This window comes from Garra rufa, chromosome 10 (genome assembly GCF_049309525.1).
Source record: "Garra rufa chromosome 10, GarRuf1.0, whole genome shotgun sequence".
NCBI lineage: Eukaryota > Metazoa > Chordata > Actinopteri > Cypriniformes > Cyprinidae > Garra > Garra rufa.
In genome coordinates this window covers 15729118-15755811 of record NC_133370.1, presented here as the reverse complement: position 1 = coordinate 15755811, position 26694 = coordinate 15729118, and the positions used below count along the sequence as shown (strand labels likewise).

General features: G+C 38.7%; 2 protein-coding genes across 3 annotated transcripts; one reads left to right on the top strand and one right to left on the bottom strand.

Moving 5' to 3' along the window:
• Positions 1-383: 383 nt before the first annotated feature.
• Positions 384-3509, bottom strand: c10h14orf119 (chromosome 10 C14orf119 homolog). Its single transcript, XM_073849582.1, has 3 exons — positions 3269-3509; positions 2470-2888; positions 384-777 (listed from the first exon to the last, which is right to left on the bottom strand). Exons 2-3 carry the CDS (start codon positions 2884-2886, stop codon positions 604-606), a joined length of 591 nt encoding a protein of 196 aa, XP_073705683.1. The 5' UTR covers positions 2887-2888; positions 3269-3509; the 3' UTR covers positions 384-603.
• Positions 3510-5039: 1530 nt separating this feature from the next.
• On the top strand, positions 5040-23784 carry acin1a (apoptotic chromatin condensation inducer 1a). 2 transcript variants are annotated; one of them, XM_073849836.1, is made up of 18 exons: positions 5040-5202; positions 6475-6540; positions 6660-6771; positions 7594-7652; positions 7859-11179; positions 11933-12085; positions 12208-12296; positions 15772-15832; positions 17830-17875; positions 18562-18710; positions 18818-18958; positions 19053-19236; positions 19397-19542; positions 21377-21484; positions 21575-21682; positions 21769-22084; positions 22612-22712; positions 22824-23783. In XM_073849836.1, the coding sequence occupies exons 1-18, from the start codon at positions 5065-5067 to the stop codon at positions 23127-23129; spliced, it is 5604 nt and encodes a 1867-aa protein (XP_073705937.1). In that variant the 5' UTR covers positions 5040-5064; the 3' UTR covers positions 23130-23783. The 2 variants fall into 2 exon arrangements, with proteins under 2 accessions (XP_073705937.1, XP_073705936.1); XM_073849835.1 differs by having other exon boundaries at positions 5060-5202; positions 15775-15832; positions 22824-23784.
• Positions 23785-26694: the final 2910 nt, after the last annotated feature.

Below are 26694 nucleotides of genomic sequence, written 5' to 3'. Positions count from 1 at the left end.
TATAAAATATATTCAAATAGAAAACAGTTATTTTAAATAGTAAAAATATTTCAAAATTTTAATGTTTTTGCTGTACTTTGAATTAAATAAATGCAGGCTTGGTGAGCAGAGGAGACTTATTTAAAAACATTAAAAATCTTGTCCAAGAACTTGGTAGTGTAAAAGAATGTCCCAGCATTTTTTTTAACCAGAACTGTTTGCTTATCAGCATTCTTCGAAATATTTTTTTCTGCTGCAGAAGAAGCAAAAACATACAGCATTGGAATGACATGAGGGTTAGTTAACAATGACAGAATTTTCCTTTTTTGGGGGTGAACTGTCCCTTTAAAATAAAGAAAGTATGTCTGTGAATCTTGTAGCAGAAAATGGAGAGGAAACATGACTAGCGAAAACAATTTTTTTTATTTTAGAAAAACTTTCAGAAAAAAACAACTTTATAACAGGATTTTCTGAATTTCAAACAAAATTTGAAGGGTCAACACAGTGCTTGAAAACTACACTCACGTGCATATCAAGCAGTTCAAACACTTTAACAGTAGAACAGTCCATAGGAGACTTGATTTCAGTTTTATTTTGAAAAAAACAAACTCTATACGAAGACACTCAATCTCTGCCTGCTGTTCCAGCAACCCGGCTATAGAAGTAAGCAACAAAGGTTGGATCCTTTTCTTCTAAGCTGCTCAAAAAGGCATTTCTTTCCTCTTCGCTCCATGAATCAAACCACTGAGTCCAGAGTCTTAACTGGCATTCATAAATGTTGGGTGGGCGATCATTGACCTGAAATATAGAGACAAAGAAGATATCCATGTTATCATACAGATGTGTTTAGCATTATCTGATTATGTCAGATACGGTTGAGGTCAAACATTATATACACCTTGCAGAATCTGCAAAATATAAATTATTTTACCAAAAATAACAGGGAAATTATTTTTTTTATTTAGCACTGACCTGAAAAAGATATTCCACATAAAAAACGTTTACATGTAGTCCAAATGAAAAAATAATAGTTGAATTTATAAAAATGGCCCTGTTAAAAAGTTTTGTTAAAAACACTTGATTCTTAATACTGTGTTGTTAGAATGTTGTTTGAATGATCCACAGCTGTGTTTTTTGTTTAGTGATTTGTTCATGAGTCCCTTGTTTGTCCTGAACAGTTAAAGTGCCCACTGTTCTTCAGAAAAATCCTTCAGGTCCCACAAATTCTGTGGTTTTGCAGCATTTATGTGTATTTGAACCCTTTCCAACAATGACTGTATGATTTTGAGATCCATCTTTTCACACTGAGGACAACTGAGGGACTCATATGCAACTATTACAGAAGGTTCAAATGCTCACTGAAGCTCCAGAAGCAACAACGATGCATTAAGAGCCAGGGGTGTAAACTTTTGAACAGAAAGAAGATGTGTACGTTTTTCCCTTTTTTTTAAATATCGTATTTTTTATTTAGTATTGCCCTTCAGAAACTACAGATAGATACTTGCATGTTTCTCAGAAAATAAAATAAATACCCAATAATGCTAATGAACACCTATCACTAAACAAAAAAACAGTTGTGTATCATTCAGGTAACAACACAGTATTAAGAAGGAAGTGAATGTAAACTACTGAACAGGGTCATTTTTTAGAAATTCAACTATTATTTTCTCTTGTGGACTATATGTGAAAAATCTTGTTCAGGTCAGTACTAAAAAAAAATAACATGCATTTTGTATGATCCCTCTTATTTTGGTCAAATAATTAACATTTCACAGATTCTTTTGACCTCAACTGTACATACATAAATAAACAGCTGATAAAAGCTGATCTCAATTATCCACAAGTAACTGACACAATCGAGTCCATCAGTTAACGTCTTGTGAAGTGAAAAGCATGTTTGTAATAAATTCAGTATTTTAAGACGCTAAAATATGAGTGAAAGTGAAAAAGAGAAAAAGTTGTCTCTCATCTGAATCAGGAGAGAAATGCACAAATCAAGTGAACAACAAAACAAGTGAAAATAGTCCAGAACGGTTCTAAACAAACATGTTGGTGGATTTTGATGTGAGAGGACAATAGGAGATGGTCTTTTACACTTTAGGAAGTCTTTTTATGGATTACAAACTAGTATTTTTGTAAAAGTGACGGTTTAAACTGTTTCTTAAAAATACACAGTTTTTCACTTTACAAGACATTAACTTATGCACTAGAGTTACTGTACTGTAAATTATTGTGATGTTTTCATTGGTTGTCTGAACTCTCATTCTGACGGCACCCATTCACTGCAGAGTATCCACTGGTGAGCAAGCGATTTATTATTATATCTGAACTAAATCTGTTCTGATGAAGAAACAAACTTGTTTACATCTGGAGGTTCTGAGGCTGAGTAACTTGTAAGCTAATTTTCATTTTTGGGTGAACTATTTCTTTACGAATCACACAACAAAGAAAAGAAGATAGAGTTTCACATAAATTAACAAAATGAACCACCTGCAGTGTGTTGAGTTGGTCTAATAAACTGGACACCTTTCCAGGCACAGCCTTTGAAATGAGATCTTCCATAAAGCGTTGCTTCTGGACAGCGTTCCAACCTATAAACCAACTTATTACACATCGTTGCTCCTGAAGTGTCACGAAAGACAGCGGCACAGAGTCTTCTCTGGAGCCCATGTAGAGGGAAGCGCAGGACAGTGCTTCCAGACGTTGGGGAACGATGCCTCCTGAAGCAGGCGGAAAGTTTGTGATGGAAACTGGTGGAAGGGGTGACCAACCTTGTCCATCAGACATCCCTAACTGAGTAATGGTGTGCTTGGAGACCTGTGTATGGGACAGATCTTCCACTGTAGGGGGCATCATGGATCCATCTGGCTGGCCCGAGCCTTGTAAAGCCTGGTGGAACCAAGCCATTTCTAATAAAGACAGAAAAAAAAGGATTTTAGCAGGATTTTCATTGATGGTTCCAAACAAATCTGTAGCTTTAAAAGAAATATGTTGTCCTAATGTTGTGGAGCATTTTTTTTATAACTTAAAATACACAAACTGAAACACTGAATAAGCCACGTTCGTGCATTTTCACATACACTATAAACTCGGTTCAAAAGCCTCATAAAACAGTTTTGTTTTGCATCGTACCATGTGCATTTATTCTGTAGGTTACGCTATATTTACTTCCGTGTTAGGACAACTATGCTTGCTAACGTCAGAATGCTAGCTGATCAAAACAAACGAGTAATCTTAACCTCTTTTGTTACTATTACTTAAATCAAATGTCATTTAAATAAAACGTTACCCTTTTCTTAGTTGGTCTTGTCACCTATCGTCGAAAACAGCATGCTGTTACTTTCAACGTCGGTTAACAGATGAAAAATAATCTCGACTGAGCCGTGAAGCTCGAACGGAGCCACGCACTGCGTCCACCGATTGCATCGGCTCTGACACAGGGGGGGCTTTGCATATTAGCGATATTCTATTCGTGAATGAATCTTTTTGATCGGATCTTTTCACGTCGTTCACAAACCTGACCTTAACGTGTTGCTCTGAGTCTGACTGAACGATTCATGAACTGAACTGAATCAGAAAGGGCAGTTGTTGAGTCAACGACTCGACGAGAGCCGACTCTTTTGAACAAGTCATTTTGAACAAGATTCATACAGAGGATGTTACTAAAAGGACGAAAGGTTGCTTTATCAGACAATAGCATAAATGTTTTTAAATAAAAATACTTTACGAGCATAGATTGTAATTGCGAACTGAAGTGATTTAAAGCTGATTTTACTAACTGATTCTCTAAAAAACAAAAGGTTCGAAACAGCCGACTACTTAAACTGATTCGTACTTTGCCTTGTACGCAAAATCTCAAAATTCGATATTGTACTTATTCTTTTTATTTAAAAAAAAGTAATGTTCCACACTTATCTGCGACGTGGGACATCAAAAACGTGAATTTACATATTTAGACTACGAGGGACCAAATTCAGGATTATATTATATTACATTGATGCACAAAGTTGCGCATTATAAGCGTTTTCATTCATAGAAAGCCAAAATATTTAACGAGGTTAATGTACGAAATCATATTAGAGGACTAATTTTAGCACCAGTCAAAAGATTTTGAACAGATTCTTCATGTATTTTTATAGAATTCTCTTCTGCTCACCAAGCCTGCATTTATTAGATTCAAATTCAAATTATTGTGAAATATTTAAAATAACTGCTTTCTATTTTAATATTTAAAAATGTAATTTAATTCTGCGATGAATCAATCAAAAATAATCAGAATAAAAAATCAGAAATAATAATAATAATAATAATAATTATTATTATTATTATTATTTAAAACAGTTTAGTAATTTTTTTCAGGATTCTTTGATGAATATAAAGAACCAAAGAAGATCAGAATTTTATACGATGATTTAAAGACATCTAAATCATCGTAATAAAGGATCATGTTACTCGATAATGATGCTAAAAATTCAACTTTGAAATCACGGGAATAAATTACATTTTAAAATGTGTTATTTTAAAACAGTTATTTTAAATAGTAAAAATATTTCAAAATTGTACTGCTTTTGCTGTGCTTTAGATCAAATAAATGCAGGCTTAGTGAGCAGAAGAGACTTTTATATAGGCTATATATATATATATATATATATATATATATATATATATATTAAAAAAAACATAAAAAAAACTTTTGACTGGTAGTGTCCATCTTATTGATTATGCATATTATATACAATTGCTATATCCAGAATATACGGGGGGTTTAATACGGAAACGCTTAGCTTGCGTCGCGTTCTCAGCATAAACAGCTTGAATGGCTTTAGTAATAGCATCTTTGTTTTCCTTTGCAATGGTTTTATGTTGAAACGGAAAATTACAAGACGCAATTCAATTAAGTCAAAATGTGGTTTAAGCCCATGAATACATGTTTACTGCCTGTTACTTTGTAAAACATAAAACAACTTTGATGTCCTCTCTCTGTGCCGCCACTCCGCCTCTTCCGGAAGCGCTCGTGGCGCGCTGACGTCGGTGACGAAGGCGTTGCGGTCCGCGCGAGCTACAGAACGAGCGAAGGGAATCAAGATGGCGGACCTCGAAGACGTTACGCTAGACGGGAGGCCGCTCCATTCGCTCCGGGTAGCGGATTTAAAGGCGGCATTGGAAGAGAGAGGGCTTCCAAAAAGCGGACAGAAGAATGCTCTCGTCAAGAGGCTTAAAGGGGTGAGTGGGAGTTGCAGTTTTCGCGGCTCCGCAGAGTCCGGAGACCGTGATTCGGAGGCCGAGCGTCGGTGGTCTCTCGCTAGCTGCTAGCGCGCACTAGCTGGGGTGCTCATCCAGTTTGTAATGTGTCATCATGTAACCCCGCTGTTGCCTGTTTGTTTGTATGTATGTGCCGTGCAAAAGCGTCGTTTATTTTGCAAGCATGTGAGTTTTGGGAGGGCATAGACGTCGCAGAGGGTTCGGGGCGATGCGGTTGTGTTTACAAGTCTCTGGATGGATGTGAACTGTGAGGTTTTTTTAAGTTGTCGGCGGGCTCGCGCTTTGTTAGTGCATAAGGTGTTAGGGGGTGGGGGTTATGAAACGGGGACGCGCTTACGAAAAAGTACCCAAAATATTAGGTTTTTCAAAGATTAAACACCTCTTATCCCTTGATTGTCATGTGCTTTTGCTGAAATAAACACTGAAGTCGCATCGCAGTTGCTTTGCGTCGGTGGGAGGATTTGATTGATTGATGTGCCGAGCGCCGCAGCTGCTTTCAAGTTTGATCAGAAGTTACTGTTCCTGAACGGATGTAAACAAATCTCTATCTCCGTCTTGATTAGGTTCTTATTTCGTGCACTTGCTTGTTTCATATATGTGACTCTGCACAGATTTATACAAGTGAAAGCTGAGTAATTAAGCTTTCCATTGATGTATGATTTGTTAGGATAGGACAGTATTTGGCTGAGATACAACTATTTGAAAATCTGGTATCTGAGGGTGCAAAAAAATCAAAATATTGGGAAAATCGCCTTTAAAGTTGTCCAACTGAAGTTCTTAGCAATGAGTATTACTTATCAAAAAGTTTTGATACATTTACAGCAGAAAATCTTAATGGAACGTGATCTTTACTTAATATCTCAATGATTTTTGGCATAAAAGAAAAATTGATAATTTTGACCCATACAATATTTTTTTTAGCTATTGCTACAAATATACCTGTGGTCCAGGGTCACATATAATGAAATAATCAGGAGTAAATCCATATGCATGTTTCTGTTATGATAAATAATCAATGAATAAGTGCATATATATTTATACTCATTCATTCTTAGATCGTTAACTCTCATCCATCATTAAATGTTAATTAATCATAACCGCTTATGTTTATCTGTTAAATAAAGTAATATAATCAATGCGGTCTATTGTCCCATTCCTGGTGTTTTATTTACCTTTGCGGTTTGCAGTGTAGATAATGAAGTATGTGTTTCTGTCATTCCACATGTGCAACAGGCTCTCATGTTGGAGAACCTTCAGAAAACCTCCACTCATCACATTGGCCTGCAACCTAACTCCCGGGTGAGCCGAACAGCCATGTTTTACAGTAGGAATAAGCGTGTTACTGTTTGTTCGTTTGTGGATGGCTTAACTGCTCTAAAACAACCGTGCTATTTTGGATTACATGTGTGTTTATTTAGATTGGGGAGGAAATGAGTCAGAACAGCTTCATTAAACAGTACCTGGCCAAACAGCAAGAGCTTCTCAGGCAGCGCTTGGAGAGAGAAGCACGAGAGGCAGCTGAAACTGATGGTGAGTATCTGCAAATAAACTCGTACCAGCGTGAGTGGTTTTTCTTTACTTTTTTGAAGCTGGATGTGTGTAATGTTGTTAACCAGCAAAAATGCTTCATCCTTGTCTAAATAGTGGTGGAGGTGAAATATGGAAACACTAATAATTTGCAAGTACTTTCAACATATGTTAGTTTACCATATGTGTAATCTTTTGGTATTACATAGGGATGTGGATTTTTTGATTAGCCAGCCCAACCTTCTGTTGATTTTTCTTACAGTTACAGTAAATAGTTATTATACAAAGGATTTTTGAGCATTGAGTGTTTGTTAGATGATAATGATTATACTTTGTCTGTGATATATCTCCTATAATTTTACTCTATACTGGTGAATTGCAGTACTTTGTTTTTCAGAGACCATTAAAATCAGTGTACTAACAAAAGCATTGCTTTTCTGATGTGAGCATCAAGTGGTAAAATAGAAACCTGCCTAAATTGACTTGTATATTTATTAAAAAAAAGTTAATTTGAGTTAAACATTTCTTTTTGAAAAGATGGGGAATTATATAATTGTACCAGTTGTTTTAGTTGTAAGCACATTTGTTTAAAAATGGTTCTCTTTGTACTTATTATACATGTAGTACTCATGATAAATGTTTGTTCGTGCATAAATATATACATATATATATATATATATATATATGCACATACTTTTAACTATCTATCTATCTATATATATATATATTGTTAAAAGTACTAACATACATTTTAACATTTCTCCTTAAAGTCTGTAAATATGTCTGTTGTCTTGGTTTATTTAGATGCCTTTTCTTTTTTTTAAGGAACAGACCATGAAGACCACACAGAGGCCAATGACAATGTTTGTGCTGTCACTAACCAGGTTAGAAATATTATCAATCCTCTGCTTCTACAGTGTATGTTCTGGGCTGGACCAAGAATTCCTACAAAATGTGTTTTTTATGTTTAGTTATGCAAGGTAGGGCTAAATGTTATTTATTTGGATATTTTTTGCGTTCTCCTGTTTACTAAAAAGACCTATCGGGGCTTGAACTTACCTTCCGTGTCCAACACATATTTTTCCACCAGGATGTTGCTCCCTCCTTAGTTGATCAACACAAAGGAGGTACAGCAGTAGCTGGGGGATTTGGAAATGAGAGTGATGAGCTGAGAGAAAAAGAAACACCTGGGCAGCCGTCCCCCTCCGCACCTGCACAGGCTGGCGCAATAGCCTCTTTATCGGTGAGGGTTGTTGGTGAAAGAGGACCAACTTCAAGCCATGTAGCTGCTGACAGTGATGATGACAGTGAAGGTGGGGATGACAATGATGATGAGGAGGAGGAGTGGAACGCCAAAGCTCAACGGAGTCGTCGAGCACAGCCTTCAAGAAGCCAACCGGTGAGGGAAAGATCTGGTGGCTCGCAGCAACAGCAGCAGCCGCCCCCCCAACACATACCTTTACTATCACAACAGCTTAGACAGCCAACTCCTCCCCCATCCCCTCCTCCTGAACTCTCTTTTCCCCTCCCAGACACCCCTAAACAGAGCCCCCCTAGTCCCGGGGAGCCCCCATCTAGGCAGCGCATATCTAGCTCTTCAAGCTCTGGTAGTTCCAGTAGTGACAGTCGTAGCAGTAGCCCTGAACCAGCAGGCGACTCCTCAGAGCGCAGACCAGGCCCACTGACCTTACTGGCACGCAAGATGGAGTCTGAGGGAGCTTTCTCTGGAGCAGGAAAGCGTGATAGGGAGGGAATGGACGGACAGAGAAGCCACCATGAGGGAGGTGTGTCCGCAATTACCCACACAGCTAATGCAGCATCCGTTTTGTCATACCCTAGTTCAGTGATCTCCAACCAAGGTGTTAGTGTCGTCAGGTCAGCAGTGGTGGAAGCGAGTGATGGCGTGAAGCTGAAAGAAAACAAAAAGAGGGAAAGGCAACGAGAACAAGAGAGGCTGAAAGCCTTAGAAAAGGAGAGAGAGGAAAAGGCATTGGTAGAAGAGCGAGCAAAAGTTTTGGAACGGGAAAGACAGGAACGAGAAGAAGCTCTGAAACGTGAGAGGGCTTTACAGCGAGAAAGGGAAGAGAAAGAAAAGGCATTACAGCGGGAGAGAGAAGAGAGGGAAAGGCTTGAACGAGAGCAGGCTTTGGAAAGAGAGCGCCTCGAGAGAGAACAAGCTCTGGAACGAGAGAGGCAAGAGAAGGAGAGACTGGAGAGAGAAAGGCAAGAAGCTTTAGAGCGGGAGAGGGTGGAGAGAGAGAGGCTGGAGAAAGAAAGACAAGAACGAGAACAAGCCTTAGAGCGGGACAGGCTTGAGAGAGAGAGACTCGAGAAAGAAAGACAAGAACGAGAACAAGCCTTAGAGCGGGAGAGGCTTGAGAGAGAGAGACAAGAACGAGAACAAGCCTTAGAGCGGGAGAGACTTGAGAGAGAAAGACTCGAGAAAGAAAGACGTGAACGAGAACAAGCCTTAGAGCGGGAGAGACTTGAGAGAGAACGACTTGAGAAAGAAAGACAAGAACGAGAACAAGCCTTAGAGCGGGAGAGACTTGAGAGAGAAAGACTCGAGAAAGAAAGACGTGAACGAGAACAAGCCTTAGAGCGGGAGAGACTTGAGAGAGAACGACTTGAGAAAGAAAGACAAGAGCGAGAAGAAGCTCTAGAGAGGGAGAGATTGGAGAAAGAGCGGCTTGAGAAGGAAAGACTAGAACAAGAAGAAGCTCTAGAGAGGGAGAGATTGGAAAGAGAGCGGCTTGAGAAGGAAAGACAAGAACGAGAAGAAGCTCTAGAGAGGGAAAGGTTGGAGAAAGAGCGGCTTGAGAAGGAAAGACAAGAACGGGAAGAAGCTCTAGAGAGGGAAAGGTTAGAGAAAGAGCGGCTTGAGAAGGAAAGACAAGAACGAGAAGAAGCTCTAGAGAGGGAAAGGTTGGAGAAAGAGCGGCTTGAGAAGGAAAGGCTAGAACGAGAACAAGCTCTGGAGAGGGAGAGATTGGAGCGAGAACGGCTTGAAAAGGAAAGACAAGAACGAGAAGAAGCTCTAGAGAGGGAGCGTTTGGAAAAAGAGCGGCTTGAGAAGGAAAGACAAGAACGAGAACAAGCTCTAGAGAGGGAGCGGCTTGAGAAGGAAAGGCAGGAACGAGAGAAGCAAGAAAAAGAACAAGCTCTAGAAAGGGAGAGACAAGAGAAAGAAAGGCAGGAAAGAGAGCAAGCTTTGGAGAGACAAGAGAAAGAAAGGCAGGAAAGAGAGCAAGCTTTGGAGAGAGAAAGACTGGAAAAAGAAGCTGCTTTGGAGAAAGAGAGACAAGAAATGGAGAGGGCCAAAGAACAGGAAAGGCTGGAGAAAGAGAGGGCTTTGGAAAAAGAAAGAGAAGCTGCTCTGGAACGCGAGAGGCAAGAGCAAGAAAGACTTGAGAAAGAGAAAGCTTTGGAAGAAGAACGGTTGCAAAAAGAACAAGCTCTTGAGCGTGAGAGAGAAGCACAGAGGAAAGCAGAGGAGGAACGAGAGCGAGCTTTGGAAAAAGAAAGAGAGGAGCAGGAGAGGGCTTTAAGAGAAGAGCAGCAGAGAGCCTTGGAAGAAAGGGGGAGACTTTTGGTGCAAAAAAGAGTGCAGGAGGAAAAAGAAAAGGCTTTGAAGCATGAAAAAGAGGAGGAACGTGAGAAAGAAAGAGAAAGCCGTCTTCCTCCGTTGAAGCGTGGTCGTGATATCGGTGGTCTCTCTTGTCCAGCGGCCCAACCTGCTTCTCAGGAGAGTCCATCGGGGAAGCCCGATGAGAGTGAGACTGGTGAACCGCAGAGCACTGGCAAAGATGCTCTATCTACAGAGCCTGTCCCACAACAATCACCCACACCTGCAACACCACTATCCCCTCAGTCTTCTTCAAAGAAGTCCCGCTTCCTCAGAGATGCTCCTGCGACAACTCCTCTCCAATCCTCTCCAACTTCTGTGCTGAAGAGACCTCGTACTTTCTCAGACAACCCGATGCCACAAGCCCCCTCAGTTCCGTTAGCATCTAAGCCAAAGGAAGATGCTCCTCAAACATCATCAGGCCTTGTTTCAGCACCCCATGAGCCTGAGAGCAAGATCCCTGAGGTGTCTGCCCAACAACAGGCACCAAAAGAGGAAGAGAAGATGGAGACATCAAAGGATAGTGAGGCAAGCAAGGACACTAAACGTAAGACACTCAGAAGAGTGGAGGATGAAGAGAAACCTTCTTTACCTCCTCCAGAGGAGAAGAAAAGAGGAAGAGAAAAGGAAAAGAAAGAAGTGGGGAAGAAAGAAAGAAATTCATCATCCTCCAGCGATTCCTCCTCATCCGACTCGGATTCTGGGTCTTCATCCTCCTCACGCTCCTCCAGTTCATCATCATCAGAGGAGGATGAGAAAAGTCGTTCCACTTCAGGTGGTAGGAAGGTGAGCGCTTCAAAGGTTTCTCATCTTTTCATCAGGCTTGCCTGCTCTTGCTTTCCTTAAATGCTTTGGAGATATTGCTCTTGAGCATTGTAATCAAGTGTCAGAATTCATCTGTAATTATATGCTCCTTCAGTGGTAAAGTAAGTGGCAGAAGAACACAAGAGCATTAGAGAGCTGGCACACAGGAGCATAAACTAAATAATATTGATTGCCTGAGCTATTAAGTTTTTAAGTTTACCTTTTAACCCTTGCCAGTTTTACCTCACTCTCACCTGTATGTGTAAATTACATCAAACATTTAAAATTTTTGTTCATTTTGCAAGACCATAAACGTCTAAAACTGAGTAAATCCTAAACTAAAGCCCTACAATGGTGGGTAAAACAATAAAAGGAATGTTCCAGCTTCTATTCTATCGACTTACAATGGGGCCAATTTGGGGCATGTTGCCTCATTGACTTACTGTAACTGTTTTTTTATGCAATGCAAGAAAACTGTTTAAATCTGATTTTTATTTTAATTTCACCAATTGTTTAGTTGTTTATAATTCAAATTTTTTTTTTCTTGAAAAGCATACTGTTATAAAATGGATCTCTCTTTTACATGCCCAAACAAACAAGTTTAGATTCTTTGTATCACATTAAACATATCACTTTTGCAGAATTAAACTTAATTTTAGCCCTCAGAATAGTCTGCATTTATGGACAAATAAAACAGCAAACACTTTGTTTTTATACATTGTTTAACTTCCTCAGACTAAAGAAGTCCATAAAGATTCTTCATCTCAGGCCACAGAAAAAGTTGGTCAAACTGTGGCTGAAAAGCCTCCTACAGCCCAGCGCAAAAAACGAGTCTTCACAGAGCAAGAGGAGAAAGACATGGGCAATGAGGATGTCATCCAAACCAAGGTTAGCAAGCAGCCAAATTTTGAAAAGAAAATTATTTTGGTTCTAACACCCTAACTAAGTCTAATCAAGACACTCTAAGATGCTGTATATTTTTATGTACTTTAAAAAAAAAAACATTTTAGAAACCCTGCCTTGAACTACAAGATGAGACAGTAACAAGGGGAAGAAAGGACGATATTGACGAAGATGACACTAGCAAAGACACTACCAGGTCTGTCTATATTTTACTTTGATTATATTTGTACACCACAAATCAGGGATTGAATAAACCCATTACTAAGGATGTTAAAAAGGATGTATATCCAAGCAGAGATAAATATGGTGATTATGAATAATTATGATTACGCTCGAATGTCAACAACAGCATGGATTGCACGGTTAATGTACTACTGAATACAATGTTCTGCTAATTATGCTGTCTAAACCAAAGGAAAAACATGTGGAAGCTGCTAAATCATACAGAGAAGGACTTAGTAAGGAGGAAAGGCCGCAATATTTTGACAAACTAGTTAATAGGTGGTAAAGATACATACAAGCTGTATTAAGATATTCTTAATTAAGTCAAGCTTCTTGCCATGGAAATCCTGGTTCAGCTTGGCCAGCCTCAAATGACTTTTTTTGTTTTTTTGCACTCTTCTCCTTGATTTGTTACAACTTTTGGCAGTCTATAGTACTCCAAATATTTCTTCCCGCTCCGACCGATTAGTACAGCCCAAAACATGACAATAATTGACCATTTCAGCAGCAATAATCAGCGAAATATGAGTTTCATTTGGTTCGGTGGCATTGTTTCAAGTTCAGTGCCACCAGTATGGACGATTAATTTCCCAGTCATGAAAACACGTTATAGTCTATTTATTATACCTAGGAACAATTTGTATCCTGTTATTTGGAATTAATTGTGTCCTGTACTGCCAATTAGGCCAGGTTGATTAAGAGTGTACTAGCAATATGCAATAAGTCAGTTTTTTGAATAACAAAAATATCCTAATGTTAAAGCATCAAAGAGCCCGTGTTAATGCTGTCCATGCTAAAAATAGTCTATATCTTTGCACATTAAACTGAGGAGAAAGTATTTTACAATTACATGCATCACATTTAAATAATCTAAATGGCTGTTTGAGGTAATGCAAAATGAGATGGGAATTGTAATTGCTATCGTCAAAGTTGTGTATATTGCCAGAATAGAGGTTATAGATGTCTTGTTGGTTGCAAACTGCTTTGTATTGTTTGCATATGGTTTTGACTGTTCTCCTCGCTTCAGATATTAAACGCATCACTTTAAAAAAATTAAACTTAATTTTAGCCCTCAGAATAGTCTGCATTTATGGACGAATAAAGATGGCATGAAAACAGCAAACACTATGTATTTTTACTTTTTTTAACTTGTATAAGTTGAGTCGAATATATTGAAATCAAATGAATAAGCGAATCATTTTGAACAGCTTGTTTTACGTGTTCGATCAAACCGTTTCACTTGGACTTTACAATACGATATATTAAAACGACACGGCTTGAAGATACACGTACTATTGCGTTACTAACATAGAAAAGTTAATAGCGTCGCTAGCTTTTTTCGTTCCTCCACGAAACGGCATTTTTGAGAGCGCGTTATTGAATGTTTGGATTACGAACAGGCAATCAGTGCGGCTGCCTCTCAGCCGGTGATAATGGGGTCCTGCTGCAGTGAGGTCCGCGCACCTCCCTTTCTCTCATCTAAACATGGCTGTACTGCGCGTTTGACCAATAACACGGGGCACAAGGTGGCCCTTTAGCTTTGGGCGAGCGGTGTTCAATGAAATCGCGAAGTCCCGTCCGTTTGTAGTCATTAGAGAGGCGCTGATAGGTGCGTGATCTCACTGCATTATGCTGCTCGACGGGGAGGAAAGACAGATGATGCTCAGCGCTACACTGGTGTACTCGCATCCCACAATACGGCGGAGCTGTTGTTGTCATATGTCTCTATATGTGGTAGTGATATGTTAGTATCAGGGCGCATTTTAGTAGAATCGACTCGTATTTTGCTATTTTTTCGTCGGCCGATCTAAAAGGGAATCGAAGTGTAAAACAGTGACGCTTCGCCACGCATGTCACTCCAATCTGCGGGATGATCACTGCATTCAGTCGACATGTAGCCTGGAGCTTTAACTTGGAGGTCAATGTGAAACTGTTTTCGCAAGGTTATAGATCAACCACAGCGATATTGTTTTTTTCTAAAGCTGTTTTTGTATAAGCAGGCCTGTTATTGTTATAGGTGTTTGTATGATTGATCTGTCTGTTTTGGAGATAAGGTTAGTGGATATTGTAGGGATCTGTGTTTCAGGATACACAGTTTGTTGTTAATTGTCAAATTGTTTTTTTCCCTCCAGTCTGGAGTTGACTGAATCTGGCTGACCAGATTAGTAGTATGTTGATTTGAAAGTGTCCGTTTAATAGTTCCCCCAGTCATGATTTCTAAATTGGCTAAAATATATGGGGTTTGGCTTTGTTTTCCTACTGTTTTCATATTTGCTGAAGGTAATGATAAAATAAAATAAAAGGTAAAATAATTTTGACCAATAATGTGCAGGCATTGTACATAATCATCCAGTCATGATGTGTGAGAAGGTGGGTGCAACAGAGAAGAGTCAAAGCAATGCAAGTATATGTACACTTATTGTATGAGGAGATCAAGTCAATGGAGTGTTTTCACGATACGTCATCAGTTGGCCATATTGGCAGCACTGAATGCAAACAATGCCACTGAACCGAACAAAGCTTGCATATTTTGCTGGTTATTCCTGCTGAAAATGATCAATTATTATGTTTTGGGTTGTACTAATCGATCGGACCAGGAAAAACATTTGGAGTACTATAGATAGCCAAAAGTTATAATAAATCAAGGAGAAAAGTGCAAAAAAAAAACCCTGTCATTTATTGTTGGCCAAACTGAACCAGGATTTACAGAGCAAGAATCTTGACAACATTTGTGTTTGTTTTTATTATTTCCAGTCAGGTAGGTGAAATATTAGGCTAATATATTAATTATTACTGCTCGTACGTATCTTTACCACTTATTAACTTTAGTTTGTCAAAATATTGCGCCTTCTCCTGTTTACAAAGTTCTTTTCTATATAATTTGGCAGCTGCCAGTGCCACACATTTTTTCCATGGTTTAGACAGCATAAATTAGCAGAACAATGCATTCAGTAGTACATTAACAGTGCAATCTATGCAGTTGTGTACATCTGAGTATCGCCAGTAGGGCCTTGCTACCGGGTAACTGACCAAATCATAACATAAGTGCAAATCCTTTATAGGAAAATAAAGGCAAAACCTTTAGAAATCCTGGCCAGGACATGTTTGGGAAGAATTGATGTATGGTCACCTTACACGTAAAAGGATATTTTACCCAGAAATCACAATCATGTCATTGTTTATTCACTCCCATGTTGTTTCAACCAGTGGAAAACCAGATGAGATGTTACGCAGGAATATTAATCTCATTCACATGCACTTTCATTGCATTTTTTTTTTCTATGCAATAAAAGTGAATGTGGACTGAGTGTTGTTCTGCCTAACATCTGTTGAGGGTGAATAAATGATGAATATCCATCCCTTTAAATTCCAAAACACTTTTACTGTTTTAAGTATTTTTACATTCTTCCCTCTTTTCCCCCTGTTCTTTTTGCTTCTGTCTTTCTCAGTAGTGAAGTGAAGGAGGCCGTCATGGCGGAGCCTGAAAAGGTTCCAGAGAGCATTGAGGAGGTAAGAACACAGAGGAGTGCTGGGCTGACCCAACTCTACCATTCGCCAGATATCCTCCACATAAAAAAAAGCAAACATTTTATAAATGGCTGCCATCCTCCTTCCTATATACAGTAGTCAGCATTTGAAGTATGAATGAAAAAAGTTCATCAAAGTTGTTCTTGGGCAAGAACGAGTATTGTTTTGGTTTTAGAACAACTTTGATAAAAGGTTTTGATCCACTTCAAATGTTTACTACTGTATTTCAATACAGATTATAATTACAGGTATTACTAATAATGTTCACTTTTACATAAGCTAATTTAGCAGCTCTATGTATTTGGCATTTTTGTGGTCACAGATGATGTTGTGTGAACCTTTGCTGAAGCTGTCCTAGACAGAAGCAGCAGGGGGCACTCTTTCACTTTGGCTGATGTTTAAAACCCCCTTGATTGCTTTGTTGTAAAGGTGCTCATGCCTCTTCCATTGCCCTTATTGGTACCTGCATACAACTACTACTACTTCTACTACTACAGCATCTGTTCCACTGTCTCCAAGCACCATGGCTTTACCTGATAGGCCCTTGAGTCTGCTCTGCAGTGCAACACACCAGGCAAAAATGGCCACATATCCTCAATGGCGTTGGCTGGAAGCACCTGTTGATTGGACTGATAATGAAAGGCTGAGTAATGTGGGTGTGATGTTTTGAGGAGTGTCTCATAAGCCTGTGTCAGAAAGGCGATTGCCAGAAACTAAGCAAATTAATGGACTTCTTCAGGACTGTTGTGAATGTGACTTCAATGGAGCCGTTTTCCAGCGATTGTTCTAATTGTTTGCTATAATGGGACTTGTTTCTCGTTTATCCTGTGGGAAAAACCATGATGTGTTTTCTTAATTCCCAAGGAGTTTTTGAACTGTTATCATTGCACTTTAGCACAACAACTGGATGTGCTGGATTGTACAGCTTTTGCATTTTTCTGTGGACTATCATGATCAAAACTAACTGATAATTTGAAAATGGACTTTATCAGTTTCATTGTTTTGTGGCTGCTTGACTGAAACCGCTTCATTCAACCCGAACAGACAGAAAACCTTATGCAATCTTCCTCGTAACATGGACATCTAAACAAATAAATGTGACGCGAGTGTGAAGTGACTCAATCTTCTGAAAGGTTTCTCAGCAGTTTATCTGAAAGACTCCTCCCACGTTCCATTTTCATGCCAATACGATGGACTTAAAAAAAAAAAAAAAAGACACTCAAAGCCTCTCAAACTCCACCCACATTGGTCTACATAAGAGTTCTTCTGCCAGCCTGCTCTCAGATCTCTGCCCAAACTTCCCAGCCTTCTTTGATTGGACTGTTGTTGCCTAGATACAGTACATGCAGACGTGTGATTGGGCCATTCCCAACCCAGTGAAGAACATGTGTCAATGGTACCGGGAAATAAGTAGTCATTCTCCATTTTCTATTTTAAACGTTTTGCCTAGAAATGCTAATATTTGCAGAGACTCCCTGGTAACCCTACAATGGAGCTATTGACTACAGGATAAAGAGTAGATGTATGTTTATACATAAGGCCACTGCAGAGCTAATGTAATAAACAGTTCTTTATTTTAATTCCTTACTACAGTAACTGCCTCAAAGGATATTTCAACCTGAGGGGGCAACAAAGTCTGATAGATAACTGCAGCAAAGCCTTTAAAAATTATTTTTGTGTAGGAGAGGACAAGACCACATCTTCAGAGCAGAAATAGATCTTTGAAATTGTCAAAAAAAAAAAATGAAGAACATGCATGCTCTGACTGAAGAGGTGGTCTTTCCTAATAGATTTGATTTCATATCTCTTTACCCAATTCCTTTTTGATGGCTCACTCTATTATGGTCTCTATATTTATTGTCAGTTTTCTCTCTTTCATATATGCACACACATTTTTCCACACTCTGAACCTTGTACTTTCTTTGTATATGTACTATCTCACCTTTTCCCCTGGCTTGGGTGTGTTTGTTCTCTTTCAGAGCACTACGCCAAAGACCTTCTCTGCCCGAAGGATTTCTCTCGGCAGTGAGTATCTCTAAGTTTCCCCTTAAGTAATTAATTTGAAATCTGATGAAATTTTGATGAAATATGATCGCTTTCTGACCCAGTGCCTACCACGTTAAAGGTCCAGAAAGGTAGTAAGGATATAGTTAAAATAGTCCATGTGACATGGTTCAACCTTAATTTTCATGAAGCTGCAAGAATACTTTTTGTGCACAAGAAAACAAAAATAACAACTCTATTCAACAGTTTCTTCTTTTCTGTGTCAGTCTTTGTCGCATGTTCACATTAGTACCACAACGGATGTGTGTAATGCTGCTAACGCAGGAGCCGGCAATCGAAATTGTTGAATTAAGTAGTCATTTTTGTTTTCTGTGCGCACAAAGTGTTCTTGTAGTTTTATAACATTATGATTGAACCACTGATGTTACATGGACTATTTTAATGATGTCTTTGCTACCTTTATGGGCCTTAAATGTGTCGGTTGCGTTGTTGTCTATGCAAAGTCAGCAAGCTCTCAGATTTCATCAAAAATATCCTTAATGTGTTACGATTGTGCTTAATGTGTTGTGTATGAAGATCTTAGGGACAGAATTTAATCACAGAATTTTCATTTATGGGTGAGCTATCCCTTTAAGTTTGAAAACTGAAAGAAGAAGATGCTTTAAAATCAAAGATGTCAACGATTGCCATATGCTGTCTTTCCTCAGGCAGCAAACAGTCTCCTGGGGTGGTGAGTTCGGAGGGGGAAGCGGAGGCCGCAAGCAGTGCTGGCGCTGGCAGGAAGAGGAGATGGGGCTCCAGTACAGCTGTCACTGCCAAGAAACCCTCCATCAGTATCACCACTGACTCTTTGAAGGTCAGAGAAATATCAAATAAAAATGTTAAAAATATGTCTGTTAGTTCCTATCCTCAATCTGATCAACAGCACCATAATTTATTCTGTTCATTCTTCACTCTTTACAGTCTTTAATACCAGACATCAAGCCTGCCTTGGGTCAGGAGGCTGTGTTAGACCTGCATCCAGAGGAGATGCATCTCTCTGGGGAGGAGGAAGGAGGAGAGAGGGGCGACCAAGACTTGAAAATTAGACGAACTGTAACACAGGTGCATGTTGTATTTTTACTAGAAGCAAAGATGTGTGTTTGATTATTGGAATAATCTTTTGGTAAAATATCCATTGCTCCCCCTAAATGAACAGGTTGTGTCATCTGACACACAAGAGAATGGACAGAAAGAATCCAAAAGAAGTGAACCTGAGGATGAGGAACAAAGAAGTGAAGGGCAGGATAGACTTAGCCAGGAGGAAAAAATGGAAGGCTCCATTCAGGTTTCCATGGAAACGGAGCCGTTGTCCCCTGGGCGAGACGTTGATATGAAGACAGGTGAGAATTACGAAAGGAACAAATTCAAATTTTCTGAGCAGTAGTGTGAAATTTATGGAGGTTTTAAATAGAAAACTCTGACATTTGAGATCCATTGAAACACAGCCTGTTTGTAGTGCTTCCACTCACCCCTTTCTTCTTTTTCATTTCCTGCTTAAAGTCACTCCCAGTGACACACTGATTCGACGTTCCATTAGCCAGCAGAAGTCGGGCGTGAGTATAACCATCGATGACCCGGTCCGCACAGCCAAACAGCCCTCTCCTCCTCGTGGAAAGCTGTCTAACATTGTCCATGTCTGCAACCTGGTACGTATATACACATTGATCAGTGATAAAATTAGGGCTGCCCTCCACTAAAGATTTTTCTGGTCGACTAGTAGTCGTTCATTGTAAGCATTAGTCGACTATTAGTCATGTGCTTATTAATAAATCATAACAATGAGCCTTTAACCCTTTAGCGCGTATGATCACACCCGTGTGATTTGAACGTTCGCCGCATCACGTCATCAGCTGCTGAATTCAAATCGGTTTTGGCGCTTTGGCTGGCTCTGAGCCAGATCGGACGCACTGAGTGCTTGTCATATTATCACAACTATTCAGTGTTTTCAACCATATAATGCTTATTTTAGGTTTCAGACATTTAAATACACATAAGTACTAGCAAAACCATACATTTATAGTTTGTAAAATACACACTGATGTCTATGGAAGTGGCAATAATGATCCTACAAATATATTCTGACAACATATTTTATTGATATCATATACAGATTATGTAGGCAACTATAAAGTTCACTCTCCTCTTCTCCCAGCTCACCGGAGACTTACTTTAATGGGTTTCGGGAGGACAGGATGAATTTGCATGTTGTAAATCCCACAGCTTGGATTCAGCCCGAACAAACATGGCAGCGCCCATCACCCGGTATAGATCAACTAACGCGGTCATTATAAAAGTGTTTGAACTTTTAAATACATTTACTTGCACATATTTCGAAATCAGAATATCAGATATTTCATAATATAGTGAGCCATGCTTTTGAATATTAATAATAAAAAAGGAAAAACTAAATAAAAGCGATCCATGTGTCTTACAGTGCTGCTGTGGCTGTGGTGTGTCACATGACGCGTCGCCATGGAAACAGTAATGCGAAACGTTCTAAAATAACGGTCGCCTAAAAAAACTCACTCTTTGGGGTTATAATATTTTAAACTCACGTGTGAAAAGGTTAATTGCCTACATAATCTAATAAACGATCAAGCACATGCAAAAAAACGGCAAGGAGACTCCATTAACATTTTAATAATTTATCGAAAAAACTAGCGCTTTCTATGTTTTCGGCTTAAGAAATGAAGTCGGCAACATTGACTCGTCATTTCCGCAGTATTGATGTGCCTGTGTGTATTTTTCATATGGATTACATATTCTGAGAATATTTTTCTTTTTAAATTGGTTCATTTAAAAGTAGACATTTCACTCTCAATTTTTTTCCATGTCTTTAAGGCCAGTATACACATGGTTTCAAAGTTTCACACTCAAGTTACAGAGGCTGAGATTGCAGAAACCGCATCCCATTTGCTTTATTTTACAGAACCGCAGCGTTTCATTGTTATTCTGAGTGCACTCAAATAAATGTAGAGTCTTTACAGATTTGAAAGATGTATTGCTTTTATCTGTATGACCAAAAATGACAGGGTATTTAGAGCAAGTGACCGCACAAGTGCATCCATCTGTCCACTCATTCCACACACTGCACAGACACTTGAATAGCACACATTTTTCTAGTCTAACATTAGATTGAGTGGCCATGTAAAGTTGCTACTACTTGCATATTTCAGATGAAAAGCCATATTTGAGGTTGTTAAATGACAGGTAAGCATTTGGATGTGCTGCCTGATATACTGTATTACCACATAGATCAGCCGTTAACAATCTGTCCGTCACAAACTGTGTGACTTTGCCTCTTCCTGTTGAATTTTTTTTTTTTTTTTTCTGCGACTAATACATTTTTGATGGACCAAGCTTCTTCTCATCGACTAACTGCTATTAGGGGGCAGCCCTAGATGAAATAAAGATGCTACTTGCTTGGGGATTAATTGTGCCAGGTTGAATGACCACAGACAATTTTCTAATATTTCTAAGGTGAGGCCGTTTACCCTGGGGCAGTTGAAGGAGTTGTTGAACCGCACAGGGACTGTAGTGGAGGAAGATTTCTGGATTGACAAGATTAAATCTCACTGTTACGTCACAGTAAGTCTTTTCCCTGCATCCCTTTGGATCGTTCTTATTTTGGCAAATTGCTTTGTTTCTTACCCTCTCACTATTTTTGTTTTTTCTCAGTACTCTAGTGCAGAAGAGGCGATGGCCACTCGTACAGCACTACATGGGGTTAAATGGCCCCAAAGTAACCCTAAGTTCCTTAGTGTTGATTTCTGCTCGCAAGAGGAGGTAAGGATTTTATTTAATTGTTGGACATTGATGTTGAGATGTATTCAGTTTTCTAATGCTCTCTCAATTCTGGTACATCCCATCAGTTGGACTTCCACAGGGGTTTGGGTCCAGCAGGAGAAAAGCCAACAGAGGAGCCTCGTGGGGCGGCAGCCACTGGGCCTGGCCGTTCAGTACCTCTGCCTCTCCTACCGGAGCGTGATCAGTGGGCAGAACGAGAACGGGAAATGGAAAGGAGGGAGAGAACGCGTGCAGAGAGGGAATGGGACAGAGATAAAGTGAGAGACTTCAGCAAACCTGGAGAGGAGCGGGAAGCTGGGGCCAAAAGATCACGTTCACGAGATCGCGAGAGGCGGCGCAAGGAAAGAGGCAAGAGCAAGGAGAGAAAAACAGATAAGAAGGGTGAGGATAATTTAATAGTAGTAGTAGTAGTAGTTTACTTTTATTGATATGTTTAATTAGTATTTTTTATTTTAATGTATTTATGTATAATAAGTTTTATTATTAGTTTTAAACTTTAAATTGTTTAAATTCTATATTTTTTCATATATTTAAATATTACTTAAATATTGTATAAATATTTATTTATATTTATTTAGTTCCTCAAAATATATATATTTTTTTTAATTAAAATTGAATTAAATATTTTTTTAATTAAATATATTTGAAAATATGCATTTATATTTATTTATTTTATTGTATTTAAATCTGTTGTTATTAATAAACATATGTATTTAAACTTAAATGTAAATGTTTTCTAATATTTATTTGGCTACTATATTATTTTTTAAATAATGTCAAACCAATTTTTTCAAATATGATTATATTACTTGTATTTAGTTATTTAATATAATTATAATTTTTAACTATACATATTTATAAAATTATTTATTGGCTATTATTTATTTATTATTTCTTTGTCTTTTTAGAAAAAGGACCAGAGGATCCACCTGCCAAACTGCTGGATGACCTCTTCCGCAAAACCAAAGCGGCTCCATGCATCTACTGGCTCCCCCTCACTGAGGAGCAGGTATATTTCTTTGCACCTTTTAGTTGCTTATTAGCTGTGTTTACTAAAGAAAAACATTTTCTATTTTTATGTTATGCCAGTACTCATATCCCATCGCATTTTGCATTGCAGGCGGCACAGAGGGCAGCGGCTCGTGCCGAGCGCATGAGGGAAAGAGAGAAGAGGAGGAAGGAGATGGAAGAGGAGGATAAGAAACGTGAGGAGGAGCGGCGAGAGAGGATGAAGACCGGCGGGGCCGCCGGAGGGGAAGGTGAGAGAGACCGTGACAGAGAACGAGACCGAGACAGAGGTCGGGAAAGGGAGCGAGAGGGGGATAAACGAAAGGAGGGATACCGCAGGCCTGGCGGAAACAGCGCAAGCGGGAGCAGGAGGTCACGAAGCCGCAGCGACCCTCCGCCCAGAGATCGACGACACTAAGGGATGTCTGGAACTGTCCAGTTTGTGACCCCTGTTCCTGTATGTGCTGTAACAGCTCTATGCCTACCTTCCTGAGGACCAACTCAGACTTTATTAAAACACACACATGCACACACTCTGCGTAAAGACACACGGGTGCGCACACACACACAAACATGCACACATTGGGACCACGGTGGTGCTGTGTCTCCTTGTAGACTCGTCTCGTTGTCTCTTGACTGGGCTTTAAGACTCCTGGTGTTCATTTCCCCGCCACAGTGTTAATGGACTTCTGATATAAATATGTCGGACTGCAAGACATCCTCCAGGTTTGGTGACGTCCTCTTTCTCCTTCAGTCAGATCTGAAAGAGAACAGCTGCGTTCAGAAAAAGATGCTCTGAAAGCCTTTGGCGTGATTTTAAGTCCTGATCACTACTTTACGTTTTCCTCTCGTTTTCCTCACATTCCTTGTACCTTCTTTTGTCCCGTATTGACTGCCTTTTACCACCCTTTTGCTGTTACCAGGTTGCCATGGAGAATGGGATGCATATTTAACCTTTTCACATTTGGTTTTTAATTTTTTTTATCGTTTTAACATAAAAGCTGACATTTTGTTTTCTTTTAATTTTTTTTTGTTTACTCCTGTAAGTGCTGAATGTACAAATAAAAAGGTTACATCTAAGAACTGAAAACAAAAGTTCTTTCTTGGTTCTTGTAGGGGATCAGCTTGCAGCGTCATACTGGAGTTACAGGTTTGCGTTGCGTCTCTGTTTATAATCAGCTGAGCTGTGCACTTGGCACCTAATGCACTGATTCATTTGACAGTTGTCCTACTTTTATTTTCGAGCTTATACAGCCACTTTATACACTGGGTTTTCTGGAATAACTAGGATTAGTTCACATTCCTGATAATTTACTCACCCCTAGGTCTTCCAAGATGTTGTCCGTCTTCGTCTGAAAAGAAATTAAGGTTTTCGAGGAAAACAATCCAGGATTTTTCAGTTGGGATCAACGGGTTAAAACTCCAAATTGCAGTTTCAAAAGGCTTTACAGAATCCCAGCCGAGGAATCAGGGTCTTATCTAGCGAAACAATGTCATTTGTTGACAGTTGTAGTGTCTTGCACCAACTCGACTTCACGCTTTACGTAATCATATTTGAAAGGTCACACATGACATAGGCAGAAGTACTGACCCAGTGTTTTCTAAAGAAAGTCAAACACCCTTTACGAAAAAAGGTAAAACCAAGATGTCAGGTGATTTATAGATTTCATAAATGAGTAAATTTTATTTCCTATGCTTGGTTACATCAGATCAAGTCGGTGATTATTTTAGTTTTTTGGCTTGCTATTTTAGTTTTATTTTTAACTGTAACTTTATGCAGTTTCTGTTTATTAAATTTTATATATATATATATATATATATATATATATATATATATATATATATATATATATATATATATATATATAGCAATGTATTTTAGTCAGAAATGAACTGTGGAAAATCACCATTTTACTGTTGCTGAAGTCTAGACTCACTCAGCTGATTAGCCATATAGTTGATTTAATATTACAATTTGTATTTTTTTTTATGTTCAATCAGTTAACATTATTGCTATAGGTATAAACTATTATTATTACTTTTATAAATGTATGTTGTAATCTAAAAATGTTATTGTTTATTGCCAATCCATCTTGCATTTAATCTTAATTTATGCAAGTGTTGCTGTGTTAGTATATTTAGAGAGTAATATTAACCTAGATTTATACTACAATATAGATTCATTTAATATTCCTTATACACAATTTTGTGGCTGGTAATATTTTTTTTACTTGCAAAGGATGCATTTATTTGATCAAAAAAAGAAAGAAAAAACTAATACTGTGAAATATTACAATTTGATAACTGATTTATATTTTAAAATCTAATTTATTCTCGTAATGATAACTAAACTTTAATCCTTCAGAAGTTACACTAATTTGCTGATTTCCTGGTCAAGAAAGATTTAAAATCTGTTTAAAATATTTGTGCCGCTTATATTTTTTTATATTCATATTTGTGATTTCCACCCAAAAATCAGAAAATAACTTTATTTTTATTTTTTACATCACTGTATGTTATAAAAAACAAATGTCTTTAAATGCCACATACTTATTTACCCCTTTAATTTAAATTCAATATTTTAGGATGTTGGCAATAACAATAGACTTGAAGTTAAAAAATAAAAACTTTAAAAAAAAAACAGCTTATAAGGCTGTAATATTATGATCAAAATCATTATTGTAGTTTATTGCTTTTTATTTTGTAAATTACTATCGACAAAGACTATAGGGACTTGTATCAATATATAAAACAAAACGTTTTGTTTCGTTTTGAGCATGTCACATTCTGGTTTCATAGACAAACATTTCAGGCCATGAGGTTAGCCAAGTCTAACACTAGTTATGCAAAAACTCCCTTTATAATCACTGAAGCTAATAAAATAATATTTTATTTACATCGTATCTGCACTTTGTTCTGTTGTTTATGAGGGAATTCGCGATCGTGCGCTATCATCAACAACTCCAGCGTTTTCAGCGCTGACTAATCTAAGCGCCTCTGATTGGCCAATACATTCCTAAATCCAGCAGAAACACGTTTGATTGGTTATAAGGCTCAGCGCTGCACAAAACGGCGCGTAAAAGCGTTCTAATGCATTGTGAGTGATTCTAAATGTAATTCTGCAAATTGACACTCTTCATTCATTTTCACATTTCATTTTAATCCCAACAGCCGTAATACGTTGTTTAATTTTGCAGGGACATTTTTTTGCTCCTTTGTCTTGAATTTATGGGCCTTTGTGTTTCTGACCCTGTTGCAGGCACTTTTGATCAATTTAATGCATTCTTTCTGAATAACGTATTAATTTATTTCAAAACTTACTGACCTCAAACTTTTTAACTGTTGAGTAAATATGAATGCAGTTAACGAATCGAACATTGTTGTTCCTGGCAGTAGTCTAAAGCAATGTCATTATTAACTCACCACAAGGAGGCAGACTTTCCACAAAACTAAATGTACAAGTCACGTGCTAGACTGCCCTTTTAGTCGAGATGAAGGTTAAAAAGCAGCTCCTTTATCTCAGTTTTAAACAACAAAACCTAACTAATGTGTTTTCTCCGTATCTGTATAGGCAGACTGTGTTCCATGTGCAGCTCATGATTGGTTGTGTGAAGAGGAAGGTTATTTGCTACAGTTCCAGACTCATTATCTCTGAAACCTATTGTTGGCTGGTTACGTATTGCACACGAGCAGGTAAATATAATGCCTCAGAAAATGTTCACACCCTGTCTGCGTCTCAACTCCCACCCTTCTATTTTTACAACATAAGGCCCTCTTCCTCTCTTCCACCGCTTTGGCTCGTTCCCTCTATCCCCGTGCTCGGTCTTTGACGTCCTTCCTGTCGAGCTCAGCATAGGTCCTCTGTAATTAGTGCCCTGGTGGCTGAGCAGAGCATATTTCCCGCCTGATGCAACACTCTGCATAGGGCAGCTGAACTGGGTCGACCCTCATGTGCCCACACACAGCCCAACCCGTCACCGCTT